At 42.0% G+C, this 14,657-nt stretch overlaps 1 protein-coding gene across 1 annotated transcript in view; it reads right to left on the minus strand.

The window, feature by feature from the left end:
• Positions 1-14,657, minus strand: part of LOC127694737 (T-cell immunoglobulin and mucin domain-containing protein 4-like) — a 37,350-nt gene that overhangs the window by 13,151 nt on the left and 9,542 nt on the right. The window contains exons 3-5 of the mRNA XM_052196382.1: positions 12,940-13,197; positions 10,525-10,608; positions 9,771-9,824 (exon numbers count right to left, since the gene is read on the minus strand). Of these exons, the coding sequence (XP_052052342.1) occupies positions 9,771-9,824; positions 10,525-10,608; positions 12,940-13,197 (396 nt within the window). The remainder of the gene's footprint in view (positions 1-9,770; positions 9,825-10,524; positions 10,609-12,939; positions 13,198-14,657) is intronic.

Below are 14,657 nucleotides of genomic sequence, written 5' to 3' on the forward strand. Positions count from 1 at the left end.
GTTCTCTTACTTCAAGCATTGTAGGTGCTGACAACATAGCCTGCTTGCCTCCAGTTTTGGTCCTGTCTAATAAACCCTCCACACTTTTCAAGAAAATTTTTCATTAAGACACAACTGAAAATGTCATTCCCTATTCTGAAAACACAAATGGTTCCTAGTGCTTAGTAAATAAACTAAATAGTTTGGCCTATGATTTAAGTCTACTTAAGAACCTAGCTCTTGAAATGGAATAGACAATGTAGGTAGGTGGATGAGGTTAGGGTGTGGTGGGGAGGGCATGGAACTAGATGGAGACAAGGGTATAGGTAGAAATGGCAACAGAAGGGACAAAGGAGAGAGTATTGGAAGAAACAACTAGAATGGGGTAGGGGCATCTCTGAGATGAGCTAGAAACCAAGAGCAATGAAAATTTCCAGGAATCTATGAAGGTAACCCTAGCTAAGACTCCTAGAAATGGGGAAATGGAGCCCAAACCAGCCATCTCCTATGAGGAGGCAAGACTTCCAATTGAGGGATAAAGACACCAACCCAGTCACAAAACCTTTAACCTACAATTTGTTCTGCCTACAAGATGTGCAAGAGTAAAGATGGAACAAAAATTTAGAGAGTGGCCAACTAATGACTGGTCCAGACTGAGACCCACACCATGAAAGGAAACCCAACCCCCTAACACTGCTAATGATATTCTGTTTTACTTGAAGACAACAGACTAGCAAAACTGTCATCAGAGAGGCTTCGCCCAGCAACTGATGGAAACAGATGCAGAGACCCACAGCTAGACATTAAGTGAAATTTGAGGCATCCTGTGGAAGATGGGAAAGAAGGATTATGGAAGTTAGAGGAGTCAAGAACACCACAAGAAAGCCTACAGAATCAACTAATCTGGGTCCATAGGGCCCCACAGAAACTGAACCACCAAACAGACAGCATGCATGGGAAAGACCTAGGCCCTCTGCACATAGCTAAAGTTGTGTAGTTTGGTCTTCATGCAGGACTCCTACCTGCAGGAACAGAAGCTGTCTCTGACTCTGTTGCTTGCCTATAGGACCCTTTCTCTTATTGTGTGTTGCCTCGTCTAGCGTCCATAGAAGAAGATGCACCTAGTCTACTGCAACATGATATGTTAGGGCTGGCTATCCATGAGAGGCCTCCCCTTTTCTGAACAGAAAGGGAAGAGGAGTGAAGATGGGGAGAGGCATGTGGCTGGAAAAAGAGGAAACTGTGGTTGGAATAAAAAGTAAACAAGTAAATAAGCAAACAAACCTAGCCCTTTCCTAGACTTTTGTCTTCAGCAGGTTAGATTACTAAACTATCCCTACCTATTTCCTATCCTACTGTGTTTGCCTATCTTTGTCCATACTAGACTCCCATCCTATACTCCTTTCCTATCAATGAAATCATTCAGAATTAAGGTATCTATCCATAAGGAGTTAGGTTAAGTCATCTGGAAGACATCACACAGGAAAACCTGCAGTGAGCAAGTGAACTCCCTGGAGGCGGCCCACCATCTTGCTCAGTTGCAATGGTTACACTCTGAAGAGGCTCGGCCACGAAGACTTCATCCCAGGATTGCTTCTTGCTACTGATGAACTTTCTCAGATTTGTCATTTCCATACTTCTCATTCATGTGGTTTGGTGTGAGTGGACACTGGGAGACCCTCACTGCTTATAACCTGGTGTGGTTACTTCCTTCATGATGGTCCACCCTATTAAGCAAATTTCCTGCAGATCAACATGAATATGAACTTTCATGAGTTAATGCTGTTTAGATGAATTAGTGACCTTATAGAATCCCTGATTTAATTCACATAATTTTAGGAAGAAAGTTTAAGGAGAAAGTCTTAGGAAGAAAGTTTAAGTTGTTTTGCCAGAAAGATGTAATGAAGAGTCAAGAACAAAATATGCTCTCTCCTCATAGACTAGTAAGTAAAGACTGCATAATAAAGAATACAATGAGCTTTCATAAATTACACTAAGAAGACAAATAGGCTTGAAACAGATTTGTGATCAAGGAAAAACATTCATTCTAGGCCAGATCCAAGGACGAAGCCACAGGTGTACACTATGATAAAGCGAGGCCATGAGAAACTGATGCTTTGAACTTATAATGAGCTTACAGAATGAAACACTCACTGTTTTGAACTTACTGTCAACATCCTTCTGTAACTCCCATTTTGTGTACCCTTTTAATTTGTTTCTTATATACAGAAGTTTTTGTCTAAAAAGCTATAAAAAGATGGAAGCAATAATAAAGGTTTAGTGCAGCCCTTTCTGCTTCACCCAGTGTATATATTTATATTTGACTCTTCTTCCCTTTTCTTTTTTCTTTCCTTTCCTTTCCTTTCCTTTTCTCTTTTCTTTTCTTTTCCTTTCCTTTCCTTTCTTTTCTTCTCTTCTATTCTCTTCTCTTCGCTTTTCTTTTTTTCTCTGGCTCACAAAGAGTTAATGAACTCTGAGCCTCTTGTCAGGCCAGAGAGAGGACCCTGAGTCAAAGAGAAAAGAGCCCAAGTTTCTTTTCTTAATCCCTTGCTGCTATCAGCAGGAGTTAAGCAGTCAGAAGTCAACAGCTTTTGGCCCCAATCTGAGTTATGGCATCATACCTCACTGCTTTCCTCAGTTACATAGATGATGGAGCTGGCCTCTGGCAATCATCCTAGACTTTAGATCCCCTTTCCCAGATAGAATCCACTTCTTGCTTCCTTGGAGCCCCCAGTGTATCTGTTTACACTCTTTCCAGAAAAACAACAACAAAATAAAAAAACACAGTGGATGATACATAAGCCTGTCTACACCCCCAAAGTGTAGACAAAGTTATGGCTAAAGTAGCCATAACTTACTAATTTTGTTGTTCTTTATTTGATTGACTGATTTTGCTTTAAGGAAGGATTTCATTGCTTTCAGGCTGGCCTTGAACTCACTGTGCAGGTGAAGGCTACCTGAATTTCCTCCTGCCTCCTAAGAGTTGAGATTCTAAGAATGGATCTCAATGTCAGCTTTATGTGGTAATGGAGACTGAGCCCAGGGCCTTGTGCTTGCTATTTGAGCACTCTACCAATTGACCTACCATCTTAGCACCTACTTATTCATCCTTATAAACCCTTTGTCATTTACAGAGTAGCAACTAAAGATATTACCTGTTTTCATGTGCTGGAACAAAATGTAGAAGTATAAGAAATTTTACCTATAGCGATACCTTGCTCTGAGAATCCTCTGACCTATTGAAAAACCAAGCCTGCTTTGAAAAATGACGTTTGGGTTGGCTTTGCAGAGAAAGTTACAGTAATAGAAGGGAAAAGAAGAAACATTTTCCCAAACACTCTTACCATACTTTGCCAATATTTGGCCTCTAGAGCCAAGAAAAGGAATCTAAGAATCATGAGCAAAGAAAAATACCCTATTACCAGAACAGCATTTGCTATTGCCACCCAGCCTAGACTTGCGTCACAGTTCTCATTGTGTCTGAGCATACACTGCTTTGACTTCACCTGGTGAAAGGTATATGTTGAGATCACACTGTGCCCTGTTCTAAGTTATTTTGTATTGTGTAAAACAGTGTTTTGGGGGTTGTACCATGCCCTGAGAGACTATACTTTACAAGGAGCATTTGATTAGGTCTTCTAAGCTAATTCTATATCCATTGGTGTATGTAAACAGCAGAAGTTGTTCAGTGCAATTCATGAGTCCCAGACTGGTAAACAACTAAAGGATGAAGTACTGTGCTCTAAATCCATCAAAGCAGATTAGGTGCATATAAATACAAGGACATTATTAAAATCATATTAGCAAAAAACAGGCTTGAGAACTTACTTAACACACCAGACATGGGCAACACACTCACCCAGAACCCATCAACAGGACATTTAATACTAGAATGGCAACGACAGTCATCTGACTGCCCACTATATAGGCAACCAACAGGCAAAGAACTCCCAAGTGTCCCAGGGCCTTGATCTCAGCTTGGTCCCTATTGTTGATACAGCTTACTTAGATTGCTGTCCATCTGTCCATTTATCATTCCTGGTGCTGTCCTATTTCTATGACCTCCATGATCTCACAACCCCCTTCTGTAGCTCAACTCAATTCTGTAGCAGGACTTGAACTTGTGCCTCCAGCAGACCCCCAAGGAGCTCATTATCTTATTTCTACAGAAATGTTCTTTATATTTCTAGCAGCCTTTTGCCTCTGTCACCAATAAAGCCTTTTGAATTCTTTGAATGCTGTCACTGCCGCTGCTGTTGTCCACTCCATCTCCATGGCCTTTCACTGTCCTGTAGCCATTCTGTAACAAATATGTGGATGTGTTTGCTGTGTGATATATTCCATGATATGTGATCTGAGTGTTAATATTGGTATTTAAAATTCAAACAAAAGAATTTGCAACCACCAGACTATGATGGAAATTCAGGAGCCCTTGGCAAATTATAGCCAACAAAACCAATGTATCTTCTGAATCTGCTAATCAGTACATTCTGACATTGTGGAAAGAACTGTTCATTATGTTCTGACATAGTATAATAAACTTAAACATTAGAGATGATTACAAGATCCTGCCTTCAAAGAAGCCGTTGAGGGAAAATGAGCCAGACCTGGAACAAAAGGTCAGTGTCTGGAAAATACTTGCCTTCCAAGGGCAAGGACCTTCTATCCCCAGCAACCTGTGTAGAGATTCATTTGCAATGGCATTTGCTTACAGTCCCAGGACTGAAAGGTAGAGACAGGAGGATCTCAGGGGCTCATTAGCCAATAGTCTAATCTACTTGGTAATCTCCAGGCCATTGAAAGACTCTGTCTCCAAAAGAGGAGGATGGTGGACTCGAAGATGACTCTGAGCTGAGGCTGTCATCTGGCTTTCTCATTACAGGTATATCCCCCTGACCCCACCCCAAGAAATATACACACATATGTGTGTTTATAGACACACACACACACACCACATATTAAACACCATTTAAAAGGTTTGTTGTTCTTGTTTTTTGGTTTTTTATTTAAGGCCAGCCCTTTTTGAGATCAGATTTTCACTATTTCCAAATATTACTTCTCTATGCTGCTTCTCAATCTTATGTTCTCAGATCTACAGTTAAAATAAAGACCCCTGAAATGTGGTTGTAAGCCATGGCTTTGTATTTATGTATCTGTCTGATCTTGGGCACAAATCTATGTCACATAGCAAGACAGGGCAGGTGAGAATGTGCCACCCTGTGTAAGACTTCCACTGAAGTCCAAATACTTTGGACTTAGAGAACATTGGTCTAGAAGATATATATACACACTGCTTATAAAATAAATTCCATAAATCTAGAAGTCCTTGAATAGAGAACTGAACTGCAGCTCTCTCTCTCTCCTTTTTTTTTTTTAAGCCATGACTTGATTTCTACTCCTCAACTGTTAAGCAGAACCGCCACAGATTGAGAAATACAAAAAGGACAAAGCAACCAAGAGGCAACAGGGGACTAAAGATCCCCCCCACCACCACCGGCTACCACAGCAGCAATAAAAGCAGTGATCGAAAGGCCTGCAAAGCTGTCTAGAAAGGAGGCTATGAAAGCTTTCAAAATCTCACTCTCTCTAATGGTAGAGAATTACAACTGTGAGATTCTAAAAGCTTCTGAAACCTCCCAGAGTTTGTAATTTGTCACTTGTCTGCTGTTCCCCTAGTGTGATTAGCAGTTTTAAAAATATCATAAAACCATGTTCTATGTTCTTAGCAAAAATGCGGAGTTAGCCAAAAGCAGGTGTAAATGACCTCTTATTACCCCTCTCTGCTAGCCTAAAGGGGAAGGTTGTGAGTGACTGCAACAGGGATAGAAAGAATCAAAGAAGGAATCCTGTCATGATGACTATCATTTACCAGTCAGTAATTACACACTAGCTCTCCATCTCGTGCATTTCTTCTCTCAACAGTCCTGATAGAAGTACCTCTATCATCTACATTTTATATTTTGAGGAAACTGATATAGCAAAGGTCAAAGAAAGTAATTCACCTGAAATTATTAAAGATGAAAAGAAATCATTACAAAATGGTAGTATAACCATGTGACATTAGGCTCCCAAAGAACTCTTTTTAACCCCTGTGGGAGGCTGTAATGGTTTGTATATGCTCTGCCCAGGGAGTGGAATTATTAGAGGGTGTGGCCTTGTTGGAATAGGTGTGGCCTCGTTGAAGTAGTGTGTCACTGTGGGTGTGGGCTTTAAGACCCTACTCTTAGCTGCCTGGAAGCCAGTATTCTGCTAGCAGACTTCAGAAGATGTAGAACTCTCAACTCCTCCTGCATCATGCCTGCCTGGATGCTGTCATGTTCTTGCCTTGGTGATATGGACTGAACCTCTGAACCTGTAAGTCAGCCTCAATTAAATGTTGTCCTTTATAAGACTTGCCTTGGTCATGGTGTCTATTCACAGAAGTACAACCCTAACTAAGACAGAGGTTATGCAGAAGATTTCAAGGAACACTAGGACAAGGGATTGAGGAGCCCATAATCAAGAGGGATAACTAGGGAGTATGTCACATGCTTCTGCTATGAAGCACAAAGGATTGGGGTTGGAGAATCCTATAGTGTCTACATCTGAAAAGGAAAGGAAACCTATGTACAACCTTCTTCAGGGCTTTTGTTGTTATTTTCATTGTATTTACAATTGAATTATAATTCCTAACCATTTGGAGCATTGCAAAAGTTTTCAAGAGTCTTATGTGGCAGATAAAGTTACCCATCTCTTGCAGACAGTAAGTAGACAAAAATGGGGTGAGAGGCTACATACTCCCAAAGATCTACTCCCGTGATTTACTTCTTCCAGCTACTTTTTGTCTCCCCAGTATTCCAGAACCTTCCAAAATAGCACCACTAGGGGCTGGGAGAGAGTCTTACCATTAAAAGTACTTCCTGCTCTTCCAGAGGACCGGAGTCCAGTCCCTAGAACCCAAATGGGGTGGCTTACAACTTGTAACTCCAGATCCTGGGGATCTGATGCCTTTTTGTGGCCTCTGTGGGAACCTACATACATGTGGCATGTATTCACACATGCACATACACACACACACACACACACATATGTACATAAAATAGCTGGCATGACTAGCTGAGGATCCAACTCCCTAAGACATGAGCTTTTGTAGAACCCCAAATACTTGGTGTTCAAACCATAAAACAAGGTCTAATAGCTAAGACGTAGCTATTAGAGGTAGACTTCCTGGACTTGGCACCTGAGAGCTGTGTGAACCTGGGACATTTCAGTAGAACAAAACTCTGAATAGCTACCAAACAGATCTTAAATGAAGTAGTCTATGAAAATTTCTTATTCAACCCAGCACCTAATATATGTTAAGTGAATCCCAGTTTCTTCCATAAAGTCATGTGACATAGAGACAGACTTGTTACAACATGGTCCTCGTTTACACTGTTGCCCACAGACAGGGCAGTGGGAATTCTGTCTGTTTGGACTTGGCCTCCGAGAGATGAAATGATGATTATCAGGGACAGTATAGCAAGGGAAACATCAGGATGTCTTGATCTCTTGTAATTCAATATAAACCAGCTTAAGATTCAAACAGAAGAAACAGTAACAGTTTTGTGAACACTCTTCTCATCCTCTATCAACTCTCTCCTTCCATTCTCACTCACTAGAAAACAGTACCCATCCCATGAACACAGAACAATGATTCTTAAGAGGCCATCTCCCCTAAGTTGTGAACTCCTGATTCCAATTTCTATCCACCCCTCCATGAGTTGGTGCAAGTCAAAGGTTTTCAACATCAGACCTTCACACCTCCTCTTGATTTATAGTACTACATTAAGACCCATCCTCTCTCCTCTGCTCAGTCTTGCCCCCTCCAGTCCTATCTTCTGAGCCTCTGAGCATGCGTGATGCCACATTACCTCTCCCACACAGTTAAAAGATAGATGTTTTCTCTAATAAACACAAAGAGAGATGCTCCCACTCTGTTAATCAGAACAAGAGAAGAACAAGATGACATGTTCTTGGGAGACGGAAAGAACAAAGCAAACAAATGGGATCAAGTGCAGGGAGAATATGGAGAAGCAAATAATCTGTGGGCGGGAAAACAAATTGGCTCAGCCTTTCCCAAGGACAATTTGGTAGTAGCTATTAAATTTAATAGTGCACATTTTTCAACATAACATCTCTACTCCATTACCAACTCTCCTAAAGAAATACTTGCATAGCTACTTAAGGAAGTACACGGACTGAAGAAAGAAGTGCATGGTTATGCTGTCTATAATACATGGCTGTTGTCTGGGGCAACAGAAATGCCAGTCAATGGGTAAGGAAATTGCACGCAGCATCCTAACATGACAAGGCAGATCTTGACACAGAATGAGAAAGGAGGAGGTCTGATGTAAAAACGAAGTGAATAAAACCCAATGCAAAGGCTTTTTGTGGTATCGTTGAATTTTTTTTCAATGACATACATGAGAAAAAAGGATAAGAAATAGTGAGATGCTATGGAGGGCCTGGCCCCTGTTTGCAGGTTTCAGGGCAGGAAGCTGAAATGCTGCTATCTGACTAACAGATCACTGAACTGGTGAGGCTCTGTGGAAGAGAAGGCATTCATGACAGAAACTGATGAGCCAAACAACAACCAGAAGCATGCTCATGCCAATGGGAAATCCTTGTAAGAATCCTCCTTTAAAATGTATCTTGTCCGACTCAGCAATTGCAATCATGTTCTGGTCTCCCAGAGGACTCAAATTCAGTTGCCAGCACCCACGTTGGTGGCTCATAGCTGCCTATACCTGAAGCTCTAAGTGATCCAGTTCCTCCATGAGCACCCACATACATGTGGCATTCACTCACACAGACACATGTACATACATGTAAAAAGATCCTTGTTAAATGCATCATATAGGCCAATGGGTTGACTCTGTGAGTAAATGCACTTGCAGCACAAACTCAATGAGTTCACCCAGACAATGGTGGAAGAAGAGAAATGACTCACAAAGTTGTCCTCTGACCTTCGTGTGCACATCACAGCACAAAGGTCACTACTAACACACTGTACTAGCAAATGAATAAAATTTAATACAAATGTATAGAGTATAAGAATGTACAGTTTTTGTCCCAAGTTAGATCTTTGTTTACTGGATAGTCACACAACAGGGCTTTATGGGATACAGAAAGAAATAATGAAAGTAATTAAGAGAGCTCAGATAATGGGGTGTGTGCCAGTTACAAACAAGAAGACTGTATATCTCAAAGACCCTAAAGTTTACAGCATCAATACTAGAGATAAATTTTATAAGGTTACACTCAATGGGGTGGGGGAGGCTCATATACACATCAATAAGACAATATTACAAGATCATCTAGAATGTTCCAATTAATAGTAATATGGGTTGGGTCAGGAAAAGTGGCTGGAACTTAGGATAAAATATATAAGAAAATTGTTTCTCATTCTTTTATGTCCCCTTTACAAAAGCACGTTGGCATAGTTCTGTGAGATTTAAAATAAATAACAGGGTGAAAACGAAAGGCAATTTTTATCTTTTTACTACTATCCCTGGCTTTGAGTGAGAAGCTGCAGAGGAAAAGGAGAGGCCTCAAGAACAGGGCCTCAGAAATAAGCAGAAAGCAGAAGGCAAGGGTGTTTCACTTTCCTCCCGACAAGTTGCAGGATGTGGGAGACAGCCACAGTGGAACCAAAATAGCTGATCCTAAGACCCACTGACAGACATCAGATTGCTCTCATGACCAGAGGCAAACTTCTCAAGCAGCAGAGAGACCTCCCTGACCTCAGTGTTGACAAGCCTCAAACTCACTTGTTTTCTGTGTCGTCAGCTGTGAAGTTGATGGGAGAATCCAAGCCTCGGACCCTTGGAAGACAAGAGCGATCACAGTCAACCTCAATTCTAGCCAGAAGTGTAATGGTAAATATACCAGAGATGCCACACGCCATCCCTAAACTCCAGGAATTAAAGAGAGTGCTCTTTCCTCCTGTCTCTTCTCTCACCTTCTCTACTGGCTGGTTTTGTGTGACACGAGCTGGAGTTATCACAGAGAAAGGAGCTTCAGGTGAGGAAATGCCTCCATAAGATCCAACTGTAAGGCATTTTCTCAATTAGTGATCAAGGGTGGGAAGGCCCATTGTGGGTGGTACCATCCCTGGGCTGGTAGTTATGGGTTCTATAAGAGACCAAGCTAAGCAAGCCAGTAAGTAACATCCCTCCGTGGCCTCTGCATCAGCTTCTGCTCCCTGACCTGCTTGAGTTCCAGTCCTGACTTCCTTTGGTAGTGAACAGCAATGTGGGAAGTATAAGCTGAATAAACCCTTTCCTCCCCAACTTGCTTCTTGGTCATGATGTTTTGTGCAGGAATAGAAACCCTGACTACGGCACCCTCCTACCTGCAAGCCATGAGAAGGAACCAACAACATACACTGTCCTGATATCAACATGTCCCAGGTGGACACCATGGCACAAAGGACTGGGCTCATCTCTGGATCACTTTTGTTCAGTGTTTGCATCTCTCCAGCCCAATGTGGAAGGAAAGCTGCAGGCAGTAAGTTCTGCATACCTGTGGGTCTGAGCAAGGCTATGTCTGTAGATAACGTCATCATGCTTCTTTGAGAGTGATTGGATGCAGACGGAGTTTCTGATTCTGAGAAAAGAGAATTATAAGTTACTAAAAAATAATAATCACAGAATCAACAGTACAGTGGGTGGCGAGAGTCAGGGCTATTTTTAGCAACATCTTTGTTCTAATTGATACGTTTCTAGTTTTTCTCAATAATTAAAGATGATTTTTTAGAATTAAAAAACAGAAAGAAAGAAAGGAAGAAAGGAAGGAAGGAAGGAAGAAAGGAAGGAAGAAAGAAAGAAAGAAAGAAAGAAAGAAAGAAAGAAAGAAAGAAAGAAAGAAAGAAAGAAAGAAAGGAAGGAAGGAAGGAAGGAAGGAAGGAAGGAAGGAAGGAAGGAAGGAAGGAAGGAAGGAAGGAAGGAAGGAAGAAAGAAAGAAAGAAAGAAAGAAAGAAAGAAAGAAAGAAAGAAAGAAAGAAAGAAAGAAAGAAAGAAAGAAAATTCTAATCAGGCAGTGGTGGTACACTTGGAAGGCAGAGACAGGCAGGCAGCTCTCTGAGTTTGAGGCCAATCTTTTCCACAGAGCAAGTTCCAGAACAGCCAGGGCTACACAGAGAAATCCCATGTCAAAAACAACAACAACAACAAAATAAACAGCAACAAAAGAGTTGGTTTTGAGATGACTATTTTAAGGCTAGGAAGATGGCTCAGGCAATATGAAGTGCGTGCCATTCATGCACGAGGGCCTGAGTTTGAATCCCTGGCAGCCAAGTAAGAAGCTAGTTATGATATTGAGTGCCTGTGACTCCAGCACAGGAGGCAGATCCCCAGAACATGCTTCCCGGGCATTCTGTTCCAGCTGGAACTGTGATCCCCAGGTTCAGTGGGACCCTGTGTCAAAACCCAAGTTCCATAATGGTTGAGGAAGGCACTGAATTGATCCTCAACCTCTGGCCCCCATAGGCATGCACACACTCACAAACACACGAGCACTCACACACACACAGAGGATGATTACTCAAGAATTTTAGTGACTCTTCAGTGTATTATAGAATTAACCAATTCAATTTTGGAAAACTGTTTCAATTGTCTGGACAGTTATGAGGCATTTGGATTGGAAAAGCAGTCAAGCTACCTCACGTTGACTTTTAGATCATCTTAATAATCAGAAGCATAGTGAGGGCTTGTCCTGGAGTAGGGCACCCAGTGTTACCAGATTCAGGGAAAGGGAAAAATTCAGAACAAAACAGAAAGAAGCAATGTTCAGAAACAAGGATATATCTGATCTACTGTCAAGGAATTTATCTTATATTCTTTTTAAAAGGTTTTATTAGTGTGTATTAATTATACATAATGGGTTTATTACATTTTGATATATGCATATAATACATTTTTTATACTCACCCCATTATCTTATCTTATATCTTTCCCAATCTTGCTGATCCCTTCCTCTTCTTAATTTCTGTCTCTCTCTGTTTCTGTGTGTATATGTGTATGTATTTCTGTGTCTGTGTAAACATGTATGTGCATATGTGCATGTATGCATATGTGTATGTATATATATATGTGTTTGTGTGAACATGTGTGCATGTATGTGTGTGTCTATGTATGCAGATGCATGTGTGTTTGTGTGTAAGTATATATGCATGCTCACATACATGTGTGTATTATGTATGTATATGTCTTTGCCTGTGTGTGTGTATGTCTATGTGTGTTATGTATGTGCGCATCTGTCTGTGTCTGTGTGTGTATGTCTGTGTTTGTGTGTGTGCTGTGTATGCATGTGTATATGTCTGTGTTTGTATGTGTTGTGTATGTGCGCATTTGTCTGTGTCTGTGTGTGTATGTCTGTGTTTGTATGTGTGCTGTGTATGCATGTGTATATGTTGTGTATGTGTGTGTTTGTCTGTGTGTGTGTGTGTGTGTGTGTGTGTGTGCATGAATGCTCCACTGAGTCAGAGTTGCATACAGGAGCATAGGTGATGGGCTATTTACAGCAGCCTGGGCAGCTTACCAGTGACTACACTACTAAAGACCATCTCTCCTCAGCAGCCATGAGGAGGATAGAAGTGGAAATCATGACACCCCTCCTCTTACAAATCTTAGGACACCAATTAGCTATCTCCCTTCAACAAATCTCAAATACTCAGAGATTTTTGTTCCTGAGATGACATATCCAGCCCTGACTGGAGTTTAACCTAGAATAACCTTCAACACACAGATTCTGCAAGACTCCTCAGAGGTCAAGTAGAGAACCCAAAATGCTGACTTTTCAAAAATATAAAGGAAAAAAAAAACCACACACACATGAGCGCACGTGCAGGTCACTGGGTTGCCCACTGTAGAAGAATCCTGGTTCAAGGAAACCACACCATGTCTGAGCCCCAGAAGGAGAAGAATGGACAAGCCTCACCTGCAGTGATGGCGGACCCTTTTGTGAAGATCTCCGTGGTTGGAAAGCTTGTGGTTTCTTGTGAGAAGGAGCCAGGTGTCGTTGAGGGGTATGTGCTCACTGCTGTACTGAAGGCAGTGGTGGCCACTGTCTGGGGTGGTGCAGTGGTTGTGGTAACAGGTGTGGTCATGACTGTTGTTGGAAGCAGCTCTGGAGTGGTGGTCACGTAAGGGGTGGTGGTTGGCTGGGTAGTTGTTGTTGGTTTTTTGGTTGTTGTGGCTGTAACCAATAGAAGAGATACATCTGTCCCCAAGTAGCAATAAAGATAGGACACACCACAAATAAATCCAAGATATTTTCTTTTCTGTCCTTTCTGTTGGCCTCTCTTGGTCCATTGGCCTAAACTATTCACTACACCTGAGTTTCTTGCCTTCATTTCTATCCTTTCTGGTTTATTTGTCATACTCTGGCTTCAGAAATTTTATAGAATCACAAATCTAATTGTGCCTATGCCCTGATTAAAACTTAGCTGCCATTCTCCTTGTTCATTGGAGTGGGATATAGCTATCACCTGGGAGGCTCTCCTAGTGCATGACAAATACAGAGGGGGCCACTCTCAGCCAGCCATTGAACTGAGCACAGGCTCCCCAATGGGGGAGCTAGAAAAAAGACCCAAGGAGCTGAAGGGGTTTGCAGCACCACAGGAGGAACAACAATATGAGCCATCCCAGTACTCCCAGCGCTCCCAGGGACAAACCATGAACCAAAGAGTACACATGGAGTTACCCATGGCACATTGGTGGCAGAGGATGGTCTTGTTTGACACCAAAGGGAGGAGAGGCCCTTGGTCCTGCAAAGACTTGATGTTGTAGTGTAGAGGAATACCAGGATAGGGAAGTGGGTGGTGGTGGTGGTGGTGGTGGTGGTGGTGGTGGTGGTGGACTGGGGAAGGGACATGGCTTATGGGATTTTCAGGGGGAATGGGGGGGTGGGGGGGGATAGGGGAACCAGGAAAGGAGACAACATTTGAAATGTAAATAAAGAATATACCTAATAAAGCAAACAAACAAACAACTTAGCCCTGCTCACTGCCCTTCTGTCTTTCCAATCGCATTCTTTCTCTCTTTCTTTCACCGCACCATGACCTTCCAGCTGCAGCAATTTCTGCACCTGCTGTACCCCATCCCCACTCCTACTGCTGCTCTTCTTCAGTAGGCTAGCCCTTACTTAACTCTTAAATCTCAGCTGAAAAGAGCTCTCTTCTATGCAGTAACAAGTCTCCCCAGTTCTTGATCACCCTGGCAGCTATTGCATTTTTGTAACCATGCATTTCTCTGTTTGCTTCATGTCTGCTTCTCCCACCAAGCTATCAAAAAACCCTGTGTTCATAGAAGAGGAAAGAAAAGTTTATTGAACTTAACTTAGTTCAACTTCTCTTTCCTCTTCTTTAATACCATACAGTTGCTGTAAGAGTTAAGTGTGTGACTGTGCACGGGCGTGCTGATTAAAAGCATCTGTTTCCAACTCTAGAATACGGGAGAGTCATCCTAGTGGCCTAAGAACACAGCCACCCAGACTGAGCCTTCCAAGGCAGAACTATGTCAAGCCAAGGTCCCAAGAATCCTCCAGGAGACGCCAATGCAGAGGCAAAACCCAAGCCCATCTAGGAAGCTCTGGCTGAGACATATCCTGAAGGGACCCGTTGTTCACATACTTCAGTCATAAACTCCCTGTGTTCT

This window comes from Apodemus sylvaticus, chromosome 10, assembly GCF_947179515.1.
Source record: "Apodemus sylvaticus chromosome 10, mApoSyl1.1, whole genome shotgun sequence".
Classification (NCBI taxonomy): Eukaryota; Metazoa; Chordata; class Mammalia; order Rodentia; family Muridae; genus Apodemus; species Apodemus sylvaticus.